The sequence below is a fragment of the Canis lupus genome, chromosome 37 (genome assembly GCF_011100685.1).
Source record: "Canis lupus familiaris isolate Mischka breed German Shepherd chromosome 37, alternate assembly UU_Cfam_GSD_1.0, whole genome shotgun sequence".
Classification (NCBI taxonomy): domain Eukaryota; kingdom Metazoa; phylum Chordata; class Mammalia; order Carnivora; family Canidae; genus Canis; species Canis lupus.
The window spans coordinates 14,938,194-14,956,095 of record NC_049258.1 but is presented as its reverse complement, the minus strand read 5'-3'; the positions used below and the strand labels follow the sequence as shown (position 1 = coordinate 14,956,095).

At 38.6% G+C, this 17,902-nt stretch overlaps 1 protein-coding gene across 4 annotated transcripts in view; it reads right to left on the bottom strand.

The window, feature by feature from the left end:
• Positions 1–17,902, bottom strand: part of ADAM23 (ADAM metallopeptidase domain 23) — a 187,541-nt gene that overhangs the window by 67,155 nt on the left and 102,484 nt on the right. For all 4 annotated transcript variants that reach the window (XM_038585540.1, XM_038585538.1, XM_038585537.1 and 1 more), the window contains 3 exons: positions 15,648–15,711; positions 4,976–5,058; positions 3,916–3,979 (listed from right to left, as the gene is read on the bottom strand). In XM_038585540.1, coding sequence (XP_038441468.1) covers positions 3,916–3,979; positions 4,976–5,058; positions 15,648–15,711 — 211 coding nt within the window. The remainder of the gene's footprint in view (positions 1–3,915; positions 3,980–4,975; positions 5,059–15,647; positions 15,712–17,902) is intronic.

Sequence of the window (17,902 nt, the reverse complement as noted above, 5' to 3'; positions counted from 1 at the left end):
AATGAACATATAAAAAAAGATGAATGCTTAAATACTCCTTCAAAATGCAAATTAAAAAAAAAGATATACCAATTTTTGCCGTCAAGTTGACAAAGGTTTTAAAATTATGATAACTGTAGTTAATTATGGTTGCAAGGTAAAAAGCACTCTCATGCTCTGCTGATAGGAATGAATTGGGAGCATAGTTCAAAGAGAAATTTAGCAATGTCTATCAACGACCTTGAAAATATTCATATCCTTTGTCCTAGAAACCACACTTTTAGAAATATCTTATTTCCAGTACTATTATTACCATCAGCTTCCATTATTGAGTGCAAAATATGTGCCAGACACTGTTAATGTACATGTTACCTGATTTAATCTTCACAAGAACTCTATATAATGCATATTTCATCTTTATTTTACAAACAAAAATATTGTGGCTCAGAGAGATCCATTATTGAGCTAAAATCCTATTACAGAATAATGATTCAATTTATTTTAAAAATATGTGAGACCACATCATTGAAAAACTGAAAGAGTGTATACTGAAAGGTGAAGAGAAATTCTTTCTCCAGAATGGGATCATGGATAATTACCATGTAGGTAAGTATTTGCTTATTTTGCTTTTCCAAATATCCTACAATGTATTAGTTTCATGGGCAGAAAAATAGTTATAAAAAGAGTATTCTAAATAGATTACATATGAGACTCACAATAATTAAGAGTTTTGCTCTTCACTACTTGAGAGATAACATGAATTCTTATTAGAAATATCCCATCCATGTTACTTGACTAGTAAGTCAAGCATACTAAAGCATACTAAAACCAGCAATAATAAACTAAACATCAAACAATCTAAATTCAAGTTCAGTAAATTCTTAATTCTGGTAACAGGTGAAATGATACTCAGAGCAATGAAACTCACAACTGGATTAGCAACAGAATTTCTTAAACTGACTAATTTAAAACTTTAAGCACTGTTCCTTTCCCTCTCCCACAGTGAAGAAGACAGACTGTTTCATTAACAAAAGGTAGGGAGTAAGGAAGAAAGCAAAAGAGAAAAGGCAGTAGGCATGGAACAATCAGCCCCTGAAGAATATGATCAGGGGTATAACAATGTAAAACCGACGCTCTAAATACTATGACAATAATAGTTGGTATTTATAAATCTCTTCAACAGTTTATTAAACATAGTCACATACCTTTGTTTATTCATCAAACCTACAAAACTGCTCTATTGGGGATGCATTGAAAAATCATCTTATTTTACATATTTAGAAACCTGAAGCTTAGGGAGTTGTTATTTTGTTTTTTTGTTTTGTTTTGTTTTGTTCTTTGGGTTCTTTTGTTTTTTATTTTTTAGTGTAACAGGGCCATTCATCAATGCAAGATATCAAAGTTGACTGTTCTGCTGACCGAGTCAAATAATCTGGCTGTGTACAAGTTATTTACCTACCAAGAGAGTAGGGGAAAAACACTTTAATTAGTCAAAATGCCTTTATCTAGGGGTAGTTGTCTTTGCTATCCAGTAATTTTTATATTTAATAGTTGAAAAATGATACAGGTTTAAGCAAACTTTAAACATTCAAAATGTAATGACATTGTTGTCTCAAATTTGAAATCCACATCATGTTTGAATATACATTGCCACAAAAAAAATGTTATTCAACTGCAATTATCAATAGCCTAAATGGCTAGAGCCTGTTTCAAAACTTATTTTATCTACAGGTAAAACCTCTAAAGATAAAAAAATGTTTTCTGTTCCACATCAAACGATTGCAATATTCTGACTCGATCACTCTCGAAATACTATTTTCACATTAGCAGTCCTTTCCACTGATATGACTTCCCTACTGACACCCTCCAGTGCCTTCATCTCCTACCATTCTTCCCTTTGTCCACTCCTCTCCAATCCAACTGAGCTCCTCAGAGTTCCTATGACACACTAGGAACTTGACTCAGGGCCTTTGCATGTGCTCTTCTCCTATAATGTCCTTTCAGCTCCCTAATTTCTTGAAAGTCCTCCTTCAAAAGTACCATCTCATTTGGCTCTTCCATGGATAGTTACCCTGAAGCTTTAACTCTACCTCCTTGGCTTCACTTCTTTTTCCTTAGGCCATATCACTATCTAAAACACACAGTATGTAATTATTTACTCAACCTGTATACCCCTGTCTTCCCCTGTAGACTGTAAGCTCCAGGAAGCTCACGCTCGATGTCTATCTTATTCACCATTATATCCCCAGCACCTAAAATAGTGCCCAGTGGGTCATAAGCCTCCATTACAATACCTAACGAATATAGATCAAATTTCAGATTTGTTTTTATTCTATTAGTGAGCAACACCATGAGAGTATATGATTCCTTTTTCTGTCCAATTTTATTGAGATATAATTGACATGTAATCTTGTATAAGTTTAAGGCATAAATATAATGATCTGATGTGTGTATATACTGAAAATAATCTCCACAATAAGTGTAGTTAACATCCATTACAGCTCAATGACAACTTTTTCCTTGTGATGAGGACTTTTAAGATCTATTGTCTTTGCAACTTCCAAACATACAAAGATATTATAGTCACCAAGTTGTACATTACACCCCAGAATTCATTTATCTTATAACTGGAAGTTTGTACCTTTTGACCACCTTCACACATTTCCCCCACTGGCTTCTGGTAACCACTAACCTGTTCTCTGTTTCTGAGTTCAGTACTTTTAGATTGCACACATAAGCAAGATTATATAGTATTTGTCTTTCTCCATTTGGCTGATTTCACTTAGCATAATGCCCTTATGGTTTCTCATCCTGGTTGCTGGCCCGTGCATGATTCTAAACATTATTTTCTTCCCTATCTAAAGGAAATTAAATGCTATCTAATATAATCATAGTTCAACTACAAATTTCCCCACTGAAGATTCTTTTAAAAGTTAAGTATATTATAGTTATACAATTCTCTAAAGAAGAGGTGAGATTAAAAGTACTGGGTGTTATACGCAACTGATAAATCATTGCACAGTCTATCTGAAACCAAGTGTGTACTTTATATTAGCTAACTGCATTTAAATAAAATAAAATATAAAATAAAATAAAATAAAATAAAATAAAATAAAGGAAAAGAAGGTGGTCAGTACAAAACAGAATGTCCTCTCTGCTCCTGTAGACTGGAAAGAACTGCCTACTTCCAAAAACCTAGATTTGTTGCCTCTTATCATCCCTTACTGGTGTGTGGCCTGGTGTGATGAGAAAAACAACTTTTGTTTTTCTGAGCTGCTGCCTAGGCATTTTACAGCCTGATAACCTTGCTCACACCCAGAGTCTGGACATTTCCATAAGAACTTGAGTTTAGAATTCCCATGCTAAGTTCCCACTTCAATTTTCCCAGGGCACCTTTTAAAATAACCACTTAGAATTAAGCGTGCTAAGGTCAAGGACTTGCATTCCAACCACCTTTCAAGCAATAGGTGCCTGGTACCTGCTATCTCCTGCTCTCTCATGACCTGGGGTGGAGGACCGCTCTTCCTCTGGCTTACTGCTCCCCTCCCAGATACTGGGATCTGTATGTAATAAATCCCGTGACTTTACTTGCCCTGGGTGAGTGTATTGAAACTGCACCTCTACTCAAAACAACCATGAGTTTCATCTCCCCAGAGTGGGAGCTCGGAGCCACCTGCTGAGCCCATGTAGGTGGCCTGTGTTCCCTAATTCAGCAGGTCATAATCTGCATATTTCTAAATTCAAAACACCAGCACCAGCTTCTCAACACACCTGGGACGTGTGATTTAAACTTCAAAATTCATGGTGTCATTCTATGTTTGAAATAAGGTACTACCTATCAACGTACATTGACATTCACATTCTGTTCTTTATGGCTCAAAGGCAAAGATGCTAAAAGAATATAACCCCATCAGGAAACTGAGATCACAGACTTACTTCATCGTGAATCAGCTCCAGTGGTTCTATCATATATACAAAGGTATTATCTTCAAACATACCACTACAAGACAAGAAACCACACAAGGAGAAAATTAACAAAAACAGCAAATGAGCTTCACAGTGCATCTTTAAAAATGAAGAGTATATCTGAACAAACAACTTTATGCTGCCCCAAATCTAATTCATACACCTATCTGTGGTCTCAGAACTCTACTAGACAGCAGACAGGCTACCAAAGGTGTTAAAAGTGTATATACCACAAGCATATAAGTTAGAAATGTTATAATACATTTTTGAAACAAAATGGAAAGATTAGAGGATTAATCTGGTACAGGGCTATTCATACAGTTCCAGTATGTCACAATATAATTCCAAGACAATGTACATCTAGTACATTTTTTTTCTTATGCAAATCTGGTATCATCTAGGAAAAAGCAGGTGCTTCGTGCAATAGAGTAATCTAAAACCATCTGATTCTGAAGAGGTGAACAGAAGCATATTTATGGCTGCAAATTGTGAATTTCCATTAAGCAGTATGACTTTATGTTGCATATCATTTTGAGAGATATGGGAAGATAAGATTTTCAAGATCCTTTTTCATCACAGGCCCACAGCTACACCTTTACATCAAGTATTACTATTTGGGTCCAAAAGGTGCTTAGAGAAATTTTTCTAGAGCCTGCCTTCAAGTCGATGTATGAACTCCTCTCTTTGGCCTCCCATCCTCACCTGGCCAACAGCACCTGCCTGCTATGTCCTCTGACATATACCTCTGGGAAACCTTCCTAGACTAGGTTTGGTCACCCCGTAAGTCCCTTACCCTCCCCTTCACAGTTCCTACCAGAATGGCAATTAAAGATTAATCTATGTAATCACTTGTTTAATCCCTGAATCTCTTGCAAACTCTGTTAAGAGAACAGAGACTATGCCCTCCTTGTTCATCACTCCGTATCCAGTTCTTAACGTGCAACTGGCACGGAAGAGTCACTACAACAAGCATCTGTGAAAAGACAGAAACAGTGAATGAATGAAAGCAAGCACTATGACTCGCACGTACTGAAGTCCATTGCAGGTCGACAGAGCTGCCCTGGAGTCCTTGACACCTCGGATGCTTCCGTGGTAGTAACAGTGCTCTCCACCCTACAACACAGAGGAAGGTTTCACTGATTAGCCATGCTTCCTGTGTTATCATTCACTCTTACAGATGCTTCCATAAGCCAAAAAGGATTGCAGAGATGGTCCCACAAAGTCCTCCTGGTTGACATGAAATCCCAAAGGGCACTAGGCAATTTTTCAGCTTTTCTATAATGACGTCATATTATTACATTTAATGAAGGAGAAAAAGCTATTAACAGGAATACAACACCAACACAACTGGTACAACTTACATACCTTTCTTAAACATGCAAAGGAGTAGATACTTACCAGATATGACTATGGAATAAGGCCTACTCTCTCATTGAGGAGAGACCCCAAAGGTGCTGTTAATAATTGCATTTGACAGAAAACTACATAAAATCGTATTGTTTGCTTTCCTACCTTTTAAAATTAGTTTAAAATTTTCTTAGAAGTATTACATGAACTTAATTTTCAGAGTCAAGTAGTAATTACAAGGCCTATTGTAAAAACACAGGGGTGCCTGGGTGGCCCAATTCATTGAGCGCCCAACTCCTGATTGTTGCTCAGGTTATGATCTCAGGGTCATGAGATCGAGCCTTGCCATGGGCTCCATGCTCAGCAGGGAGTCTGCTTGAGGATTCTCTCCGTCTCCTTCTACCCCTCCCCCTGCCCACACACACATGTGCCTTCTTTCTCTCTCTCTCTCTCAAATAAATAAATCTTTAGAAAGAACACAGCAGTTACCTTTTCCCTCTCTCCCTATCTCCATGGCTATTGTTTTTAACTTTTATCTATTTCTTCTGTTGCTATCTATGTATTTCTGAGTGGAATATTTATACTCTACATCCTAGTTAAACATAACAGGTAATTTATCACATCCATTTTACTCCTGGAGACAGCCCTCTTGTCCCCCTTCAGCCTCCCACTAGGCCTGACATAGAGCCACCAACCAGGAGTTCTGTTTAGGGCTATCCTGGGAACTCTTCTGCTTCCTTCTATGCAGAATCCTAGACCCCATGTCTTCTCCATTCATGATTTCACTCTCCCCCTTTTTGAAGGTACACATCTTCTGGTGCTATCTTGAAAAAGTGATCATGGAAGATAAAATTGGTGAGAACCTGCACATATAAAACTTTCTTTTTCTGTCTTCAAACTTGATCAACCATTTGGGTCGGTAGAGAATTCTAGATTGGAAATTATTTTCTCTCAGCATTTCAACAACATTGTGCACAGCTTCTAATGTTGCTGCTGAGAATTGGATGCTATTTAATGTCAGATAATATTTTAAAGACTGATTGATTGATTGATTGATTTGACAAAGAGAAAGGCACAAGCAGGAGGAATGAAAAAAAAAAAAAAAAAGAGATCCCTGGGTGGCGCAGCAGTTTGGCACTTGCCTTTGGCCCAGGGCGCAATCCTGGAGACCCTGGATCGAATCCCACGTCGGGCTCCCGGTGCATGGAGCCTGCTTCTCCCTCTGCCTGTGTCTCTGCCTCTCTCTCTCTCTCTCTCTCTCTCTGTGTGACTATCATAAATAAATAAAAATTAAAAAAAAAAAAAAGGAGGAATTGCAGGCAGAGGGAGAGGGAGAAGCAGACTTCCCACAGAACTAGGATCCCAGTGCGGGACTCGATCCCATGACCCTAGGATCATGACATGAGCTGAAGGCAGATGCTTAACTGACTGAGCCACCCAGGCACCCCTTGATAATTTTTATAAAATATAATTTTCCCCTTTCAAGAAAACTTTAGAGAGTTTTATTCATCTCCATTTTCATGAAATCTCAAGACGTGCCTTGCTTATTCACTGTGCTAAACACTTGGTCAAACCTTTTAATCAAGAAAATGCATGCACTTCAGTTCTAGGAAACTTTTATTATTTCTCTGATAATTCACTCCTTTCCATTTTTCTCTATAAACAGAACTCTTCTATCAAAGCAGAGAAGGGACGGCTGCCTGGTTATATGGGGTATGGAGTACATCAGGGATTTAAGTACCCTCTTGTAGACTTTCAACCAGCCTCTCTGTTTTCATGTGCTTTCAATTCCTGGATCTTCAATTGGCTTGCTTCTTGGTTTTCCCCTAATGGAACTTAACAGAACAGGAAAAACTCAAACCTGACAGTTACCCCTCTTCCATTTGCTTTCTATCTCCTAAAAGTTTACAGACACCTCTTGTCTGCAGTCTTTTCTTCTCTTGCCTTTGTCCTTGTAGGTTTATATCGTTTTTTATTCTTTAACTGGTATTTGACTAGGTTGTTGGGAGGGAATAGAGATAAATATAAGCACTGAATCCACACTGTTGAACCAGAGCATCCTATTTGTTTTCTTAAATATAATATATTGAACATACTTTTCATTGATGATTTACAGTCATTTTGATCAGTGTTCATTACACTGTATTGCAATAGCCTAAGAGATTATTTACAGTGACAGAAGAGTCTATCCAAATATCAAATGACCACTCCTCAACCAACTCAGTTTGCTTCCCCTTAGAAACTATAATACACATTTCCAATGCTGGTTGTCTCAATTTGGTATTATAATCAAATTGTTAATATTTTGTAAAAGTTTGCTTTTGTATGGGGTTTGGTTCTCAAAAGGCAACCTTTAACATAAATACTGACTTGTATGCAATATGACAAGTTTTATTTGCATATTCAACACTGGACCTTATAAGGACAAATGGTATCATGCATCTCAGCAATTTGTGAATCCAGGTCAATATTCTGCAGTTAAATTTCACTCTTCACATGATTCTAAAAACAACCATAGGTAACTGCAAATTCCATCAAACTGGTTACTTAGCACTTTGTATCACACCAAGAGGCTCTCTTAAGTCAGGTGATTATTAGAAGTGCATAGCAAACACTGTCATATTTCCTTGACCTTTCTAAGAAAAGCTATGTTTTCCAGATTTTCCTAAAAATATTCTTTTTGCTAGAAAATATCTCCATCTCCTTTCTTAGATTTTCTTTTAATTCACATTAGAAACTGAAGATTGATGGTCTCTCCATGTAAAAGTCATTGTTAGTTGTTTTAATTAAGGTAGGATATTATCTGAAGGAATTGTTTCAGTTCTCTGTATATTTGAAGGTAAATCACCATATTCTCTAAACCGTAAATAAGACTCAAGGTAACATGCAATCCCTGACATTTATTATCATAAGGAAGCTGGGATATCTAGATTGTGTAGTTATATTAAGCACTATGAGCAATTCAGCAGGCTCTAATTTAATATTAGTATCTGGTAGTATTAAAGGATTTTCTGAGTTTCTTATTACTAAAATTATGACAAGTTTTTAAGAAAGCATTAGCATAAAAATACTATCTGGTAACTCTCCAGATGTATGCAATATTATATAAATACCATTGCAAAGTAACCTTTCAAAGTATTTCATATTAAATAAATCATAGTTGAAAAGAGGCATTCCCTCTTGGGTAACAGGGATAATGGGAGGGGGCCAAGGGAGAGGGGCCACTCCCAGAAGGCTTCATGAGTGGTGATGTTGGAGAGTCAGCTCTGGGGTTGCCTTCCACCCAAGGATCTAACCATCTTGAGCACTCACTCACCGTCTCATAGTAACTACTATCTCCATGTAGAGATTGGGTGACAGTGACAAAGTGCTAAAGGGCCCTATTAAAGAAAGCAAAATCCAAACTGAATGACACGTTTTCAGGCTTCCCAGTTAGTGTTTCTCCAGTTGGGAAGGACTCGGACAGTTCTAGAGCACTGGCCAGCCTCTTCGAGACAATACCTACGAGCTCATCACAGATCTGTGACTAGGCAAGTAGCAGGCAGGAGAACACAATGGACTCATCCAGTGCATGACACAAGTCTATGTGTGTCCACACAGGCATCAGCACTTTTCGTTTCAAAACTGTCAGTGAGTTATTTAAATTTTTTAAAATAGAACTTCTGATAAGTAGAAGTTATTGGCTAGTCAAAGGGACTTAAAAATCCTAGTAAGTATGCTCCCCAACCTACCACTTCCACACATCTGAACACTCCACAAGCCAGATAATGCTCAAATAATGGCAACTTTGCTCCACAAGGTTGCCAAGCTCAGAAGGCTACTCAGAACCACCAGGCCACACCTGCTAATAATGGGACACTGACTGAATGTGCATCTTTGAAAACACTTCCTCACCAGAAAACAGCTCTGTGAGTCCAATGCTAACCACCTAAAGAGGAAAACCTAGGTGGTTCCCTGGTATTATCAATCAAATGACAGAAATAGTCTGATTCTTTCTACTCACTTTAAATACAACCTATTGGAAAATAGAACCTATTGTTTTTATTTAATTTATTTTAAAACTGCCCCACCTTAGTGTCTCTGTTTAATGATTTCATCTACTCCTCAATAAAGTTCAATCAGCCAGTTCTTATTATCTTCATCATAAAGAGACCCCCATAAACTCTAGGGGTGCTGGGTGACGCAGTGGGCAGTTTCCACTCAGGTCGTGATCTCAGGATAGTGACCTCAGGGTCGGGAGATGGATCCTTGAGTCAGGCTCCACACTTGGCCGGGAGTCTGCCTGAAATTCTCTCTCTCTCTGCCCCTGCTCTCTCTCTCTCTCTCAAATAAATAAATAAATCTTTTTAAAGGATAAACTCTCATAAACCCCTAAACATCTGGATAAACATTTGGAAAGAAACTACATGGGCCTAAGCTCACAAACATGTATATTTTTAATATAAAAATATAAAATATCCAGCTTCTGAATATAATAATAAAATAGGACATAATGTGCAAGTGATTATTCTACACACATATCCTTAAATTCACACTTTTCAATCATCAGGGTCTATTAATCTATTTAACACATCAGTGGGCTGGCAGCAAAAGAGAAAAAGATATCTTTAACCGGGCACATAGACTTGAATTTGAATACTGCAGCATAAAGAAATGAAAAAAATATTTCAGAGATTCAGGGAACTTGAGACCCCAATACCATTTAATTATTTATCTTCATTAAACTCAATAGGAGAAAAATGTTCAAGTATTAGAACAGTTTAGCTGTACCAATGCTACATAAATTTTTAATAGTTCATACAAAATTATCCTATTCAAACTTAAAATAGCTTTGTGACGAACCAGTGTTGTCTGCTCTCATGATTTTTTTTTCCATTTCCCAGCCAGGAGCTATGCCCACAGAGGCCATTTCCTCCAACAGCAAATCCCTGCCAAGAACACTTCACGGAAGAAGTGAGCTTGAACTGAGCTGTGGTGATGACTCGAATAATAATAATAAAAAAAAAGTACAAAAACTTCCAGGAGGATGATGTGATTATAGTGATAAAGCAAAGAACCAAGGCAGGGATTTTTATCTGCTTGGTTCACTGATATACAGCCAGTACCTGGAACAGAGACTAGATCACAAGAAGCTGAATCAGTATCTGTTTAATGAATACAAATGACTTATTCATGAGCCTGAGTGACAAGATCAGTCGGAGAGGTGCAAAGGATTCACGTTTGTTGAGAAAGTGGGTAAATAAACCCCCATTCCCCACCTGAGGGTCTCTTTTTACTTTAAGATATAAGCGACAAGCCATAAAATTCACCCTTGTAAAGGGTGTAATTCGGTGGTTTTTAGTACACGCACAAAGTTGTCCTGTACCATCACCACTAATTCCAGAATACGTCCATCACCTCAACAGGAAACCCTGTACCCATGAGCAGTCATTTCCCACTCCTTCTTACCCCCAGCCCCTGGCAACCATACCCTACTTTTGGTCTTTATGGATTTGCCCATTCTGGACATTTTTTTAAAATGGAATCATACAATATATGGTCCTTTGTGGCTGACTTCTTTGACTTAGCATAATGTTTACAAGATTCATCCATGTTGTACCATGCATTAGTACTTCCTTACTTGTTAAGACTGATTAATATTCGCTTGTGTGGATGTAGCACAGCTTATTTATTCATCGACTGATGGCCATTTGGGTTGTTTCCACTTTTTGAATAATTACGAATAATGCTGCTGTGAACATCTACGTACAAGTTTTTGCTTAAACATATGTTTTTAGTTCACTTAGATATCTACCCAGGAGGGAACACCTGGGCCCTAAGGTAACTCTATGCTTAACTTTTTGAGGAATTGCCAACCTGTTTTCCAAAGCAGCACCACCATTTCACATTCCTACCAGAAGTATGTGAGGGTTCTAGTTCTCCACATCTTCCCCAGCACTTACTACTGTCCAGCATTCAGATTATAGGTATCTTGGAGTGTGTGGAGTGGTATCCATACAAGTGATCCAGGACCAAAACAGATCCAAGGGGTACCTCCATTTCTGACAGTGGTATGCGGGAGGAGAGGATTAGCTGAGAATCCAGTGGGCCTGCTAATGCTGCAGCCCTGAGTTGGCTACATTTACCCACCCAGGGATAGACAACATGGAACAACCCCCCCTCCACCAACACACACACACACACACACACACACACACACACACGGCTGCTACTGTGCAACTGAGAATGTGAAAGAGGATAGAGATTGCACCTCTTCCTGCAGGGAGGTGAGACCCACAAAAAAAGGGATTAAGAACTATGCTGACATACTCATCTCCTTCCCATCAGTTAAGTGGCTCTTCCTTCCCAGAGCAGGAGTGAGCAAGGCAACAGGAAGAGGCCGGGGTGAGAAAACAGAGCTAGGAAAGGACATATTCCCCACCCAATAATGATAAAGAGTAATAACGGGAAGTGGAGATGGGAGCACAGCATCTATCTGTTCCCTCTCAGCTGCTGTCAAGTTGATACTTCTTTTCACAGGCAGAATTGAAACCAAGGTATTAGTAAGCACTCAAAGGTATTGCTTCACCTAAAAGGGACTTAATAGAACTATGTTACAGTTGAAAAGTACTCTTATACTATCATAACTATACATAATTCTTTTACAAGAATACTAAAAATTAACTCAGTTTTAATAGTTTCATCAACAAAGTTGATCAACAAATCGAATTTGTTTTATCATATACTGTGTGCAAAGCACTGTGTGGTTAGGAACTCTAACCAAAGTGATTGTTCTGTCGAATGCAGAGCAAAATTCTTCCATATTCATTGACTGATGCCTGGTACCTATTTTATATTGATTACTAAATTGTTGACCTCTCCAGTTCCTATCTTTGCTTCACAAGGAAAAAAGTCCTTAAAAAAAAAAAAAAAAGATTTTATTTGGCAGAGCGAGCACAAGCAGGGGGAGGGGCAGAGAGAGAGAGGGAGAGAAGCAGGCTCCCCGTTGAGCAGGGCACGGGGCTCCATCCCAGGACCCTGGAATCATGACCAGAGCCGAAGGCAGAAGCGCAACCAACTGACCTACCCAGGCTCTCCGGAAAAAAAAAATGTCTTTTTAACCCACTTTCATCCAATAAAAATAAAAACCTAAGACATTGTCCTCTATTGGTTAAGAAGTGGGAACTAGCTAGGGAAGGGTTAGGTGGTGGTGAGGTGGGAAAACCTAGACAAGCTTCTTCAAAGTGTGGATTCATCATTCTGATTGAACTCATTTGCAGGATATTTTAAATGTCCATACTTATACTTAAGGTCAAAGCAAAATAGGCTAGGAGTAATCCTTTTAATCTCTAGTGAATAACAGAGTGTGTGTGCATGCACTTTTGTCTAAACAGTATGAAATCTTTGGAAGAAAAGTTGCACACTAGGTGAAATAAGTTTAATTAATCTCACCATCCTTACATGTTAATTTCCTTCACTGGTACTCTGTACAAAGATTTTCCTAACGTGGAAAGCAGTGTGAAGTTAAAAAAAAAGTTTTAAAAAATATGTATGTAATGGTAGAGGGAATGTGGATCTAAACAAACTTTCAGAAAGAAAAACTATCAGTAGGAACCAAAAGCCTTTAAGGAAAAGGCTTTGACCTAGAAAATCCCATTCTCAGAATTAATCCTTAAGCAATTATTAAAGGTGTGTTCAAAGTGTTTCAGGAGGCGCACCCAGGTGGCTCAGGTGGTTGGAGTCCTACTCTTGGTTTCAGCTCAGCTCATGATCTCAGGGTCGTAAGATCGAGTCCCACATCAGCTCCACATAGTCTCTTTCTGCTTCTCCCTCTGTACTCTCTCCTCTCTCTCTCTCTCTCTCTCTCTCATAAATAAATAAATAAATAAATAAATAAATAAATAAATAAATAAAATCTTTAAAAAATGTATCAGCCCTTTCCTTACTATTATTTGTATAGTAAAAGACTGAAAGCAATCTAAATTTCTATTGCTATGGGATTTTAAAATAAATTGTAAGAGGGGCACCTGGGTAGCTCAGTGGTTGAGTGTCTGTCTTCCACTCAGGTTGTGATGCTGGGATCCTGGGATCAAGTCCCACATCGGGCTCCCCACAGGGAGCCTACTTCTCCTCCCTCTGCCTGTGTCTCTGCCTCTGTCCTGTGTCTCTAATGAATAAATAAGTAAAAATCTTTAAAACATAAATAAGTAAAAAATAAAAAATAAATTATAGGAAAGAATATTATGCATTTTTAGAAATAAAAATTTAGAAGCTTATTTAATACATGCTAAAATGTTCATAATGTTATTAGGTTAAAAAATGCTGCTTCAAGTTCGTGTGCACCATGTGATCTTGGTTTTAGGGGGTGTATATACAAATACAGACACATAAAAAAACAGACTGTTAACCATTAATTCATCACATATGATGCAAGTAAGTCTGGGTAGATGATCTATTTGGAAAATGGGAGGATAGTAAGGAACATAAGAGAATAGTAAGGAACATAAAAACAAACTGCAACAAACACTTGCTTTGCCAGAGTTGAAATACCCTTTGTTTTAAATTCTAGTTGCAACTGATACGAGCTCTGATGTGTCTGATTAATCAGGCCTCCTTTTGGGACCTCAAATGACCTCTGGAGGCCAATTAGTTCTTCTGCTTCTTAAAAAAAAAAAAAAAAAAAAAGAGAGAAAGAAAAGAAAAGAAAGAAAGAAAAGAAAGAAAGAAAGAAAGAAAGAAAGAAAGAAAGAAAGAAAGAAAGAAAGAAAGAAAGAAAAACTGACTGAACTTGTTAGTGAGAAGTTTGACTCCGGTTACTGTGGCCTGCAAAGGTGGCTCCTTTGCTGAGTCTATAAAGTTCCCATGCTGTCTCCTCTACTCCAGACTCATGATTCAGCATCCGCAGCGCTCGGGGCACTGGCATAGCTGACGGAAGCTTTGGTTTGTACGAATGCCAGAAAGCACTGTTCCCGTGCTTGATTTAGCATTTCTGCTCGCCTTCCACAGCATCAACTTTTCAAGAGATTCAACAACCCCCCTGATGCAGCCTAAGGCAAGAACTGACAGGATAGTAAGGATAATAACAGGGAGTTCTTAATCTGTGGCACAAAATTCAAAGGTTTAAAACACCCAGTGAATTACAGATGTGCCCACAGTTAATTGGACAGTTATAATTCCTGGGAAACTCCATACCCCCCAGGCGGTATTTACAATTAAGGCCACCCATAAATACCTGGCGAGAAGCTATCGCACTGAAAAAAACATGTTCTTTGTGCTACACAACCCAGCAAGCCCACCTATAAAAGGCCCACTTCTGTGCCAATACTCATTAGCGATGTAGGAAAAAAAAAATCCAGAGATGCCTGGGTGGCTCAGTGGTTGAGTGTCTGCCTGGGCTCAGGTCATGATCTCGGGGTCCTGGGATCGAGCTCCACATCAGGCTCCCCATAGGGAGCCTGCTTCTCCCTTTGCCTCTGTCTCTGCCTCTCTTTCTGTGTCTCTTGTGAATAAATAAATAAAATTGTTATAGAAAAAAGAGCCCAATGTTTCCCATTGTGTTGTGCTTCCCTGTTTCCTCTCCTATGCCCATGGTATCTGCTCCGTGGACACTGCTTAGGCTCAGTGGCACTCTGTGGGTTTCCTACATACCAGAGTATCTGAATGCAGCCATTCCAAGGATTTTCATCCCAACTGGTGGAGATCACTGGCTTCCTTACATACAAATAATCTCATTTTCATCTAAACCCACTTTCTCCTTATTGACACTCTGTTAAGAGAATAGTTCATCTCCAACTAAATGAGATTGAGTACCCAATTACCTATTACGATGTATGATGGCCTTGCGTATGTTTATTTGCCCTCTCTCTGCCTCAATTTCTTCCTTCCTTTGCATAACAGAAATAATAATAATACCCATCTCCCAGAACTCTTAGGAAGATTAAGAAGGATACTGTTCCCTGAATCTCCCTTCCCCCACCTCTCCTCTGCCCCTCTCAGGCACCAAAGTCACTTGGACAAAACAGCCATTTTAGTCTGGTCACACACTGTGACCACAAGCTGGTGATCTACTACTTGAAAGTATTGCTATGGAACTGGATAGCTCTTTATACCATTCATTTACAGAAGATGCTATATCTAAAACCAAAACAATAAACATTTCTTTATTGGTCCGAATATACAAAATCTCTAACGTTATCTCAAACATTTGTATGTTTTAGTAAGTTTCTTCTAAACTTATTTCAAATTTAAAAATAGCACTGTTGTATAAGAGAACAGATAATCTTATTGAGAAACTTCAAAACAATGCAGCATGCAATGAATAGTTCTATGAGCACGTATGTTTATGCTACAGGATTTCCAAATGTTCTTAACTGTACCTTAGAGTGCTGTGGCTTCCCATTTTCGTAATGGATCTCCACATAATCAGAAGACAGCAAACCACTACAAGGAAAAGAAAATAGAGTGATTTCTGCATCTAAGACACTTAGAGGTTTAAAGATAATCAGCTCAGTAGATGGCTGCTGCAGAAGGCCGGTAGACCACAAAGAAACACAGTCCATGGTTATGAACATGTTCTCATCAAAAACTTCGAATGGCATCCAGCAACAAATCATTTCTCACCCTCTTAAAAAGATAACATATAGATACTATAAGGGTGAACTCAGTTCATACTGAGTTTATATAGGGATCAGCTATTTAAAAACATGGGGGCATAAGTGATAAACTGTGCTCAAGAATCAGAGTAGAAATGATGCCTTAAGAAGAGTGGAGTGAAACAATCAGAACATGCTGTCAGAATGGGTCCTTTGGAAGGATAAATTGTATAACAGAGCAGAATTAAGTAAAGATAAAAATTTAGACACTAAGCATCATTTGAGTGATAGGTTAATTAACATGGAACAAAGAGAAAAGGCAGGTAACAGGAGGAGACAGACCCTACAAAAAGCCCATAATTATGCTCTAAATAACTGGAATCTCAATATATAATCACTGAGAAGTATAGAGTAAAGGCCAGATAGTAAATATCTTAGGCTTTTCAAGGCATGTGGTCTCTGTCATGACCACTCAGCTCTACTGAGGTAGCACAAAACCAGACACGGGCAATATAAACAAATGAGTGTAGCTATGTTCCAGTAAGACTTCATTCATGGACTCTGAAATTTGAATTTCATGAATCTTCACATGTCATGAAATTTTTTCTTCTTTAATTTTTTTCAACCACTTAAAAATGTAAAAAACATGTTTAGCTTGAGGACTGTACAAAAATAAGTGTGCTTGATTTGGCCCGTGGGCCATAGTTGGCCAACCCCTGGAATAAAATAACAGTCAACAGTAAAGACTTTGAATCAGACAAAGTAGGCCGTAAGCCTAGCCCAGTGCTTTATTACTGCTGTGACCACAGGCCAGTTACCCAACTCAGACTTTACTTGAGTCAAACGAAGGCAATAGAGAGTATGAATCTCATGGGATTTTGGAGGTTAGATGCACACAATGCTTAGCCCAGAACTCAGCACCAAGTCCGTGCTCAGCAATGAGCAATGAGGCTGCCACTATTTTTTTTTAAGATTTTATTTATTCATGAGAGACACACAGAGAGGGAGAGACATAGGCAGAGGGAGAAGCAGACTCCTTGTGGGGAGCCTGATGCAGGACTCGATCTGGGGACTCTGGGATCATGCCCTGAGCTGAAGGCAGAGGCTCAACCACTGAGCCACTCAAGCATCCCCAATGTTTTTATTTTAATTCAACTTCTCCACAAACACTCTTCTCCGTATACAATGTAGGGAATACAAAATACAAGCCTCAGAGAGAGCCACTATTAGGACATCTGGGTTCCTCTTTGGGCTCTGCCACTAGAAATATTGATGACAAACAATAGGTCACATGTGCTGAACACTCACTAGGTCCTAGGCACTGTGCTAGGGACCAGAAAGAGGTTAACTCATTTCATCCTAAGGGTAAGTGGAGGACAAAAAGTAGGTTCTACTATGTATGAGCCAGATGCATGCCCTAAATTTAGGCCTCCACTTCCTCTTCTGCAAAAGGGCTGGAGCAGATGATTCCTCAGGTCCCTTCCTACTCTGACATTCTATTTTCTCTAGTTCTGCCTAAGTGTAGGTTTTCTTATTAGGAAATTTTGACTACTTATTTAAAAGAAATATATACTTCCAATGATTTTGCATCATTTTGAGAGCTGCATCTGACCCAGGTCTAACATGCCAGGGTGAGGAAAGCTGGAGGCAGCTCAGAGCCAGTCCGTGGAGGGAGAGACCCATGTGTGCCTTTACAACACAGAAATAAGGCAGATGCTGGCGCCTTAGACAACTTCTATTGAAATTATTAATCAAATGTGTATCTACTGATGTTCTACATTTGAAAACAAATTATGGTACGTCTATTCATTCCCTTTTAACAAGCTAAGTAATAGTTAAAGTAATGACCATTCTTAACTCTATGTACTTGGAAATACCTGACAGGGTGCAGAAACTTCTTTCATTTCTAGTTAATTAAGTCAGCTATTAGCACGGTGAATATACATAAACAGGGCTGTTGATGGTAACATTTCTCTGAGGAATGCTTCTACAACACCAAGGCAGAGAGATGTTTCACTAGCTATCTTCTAATTACCTTT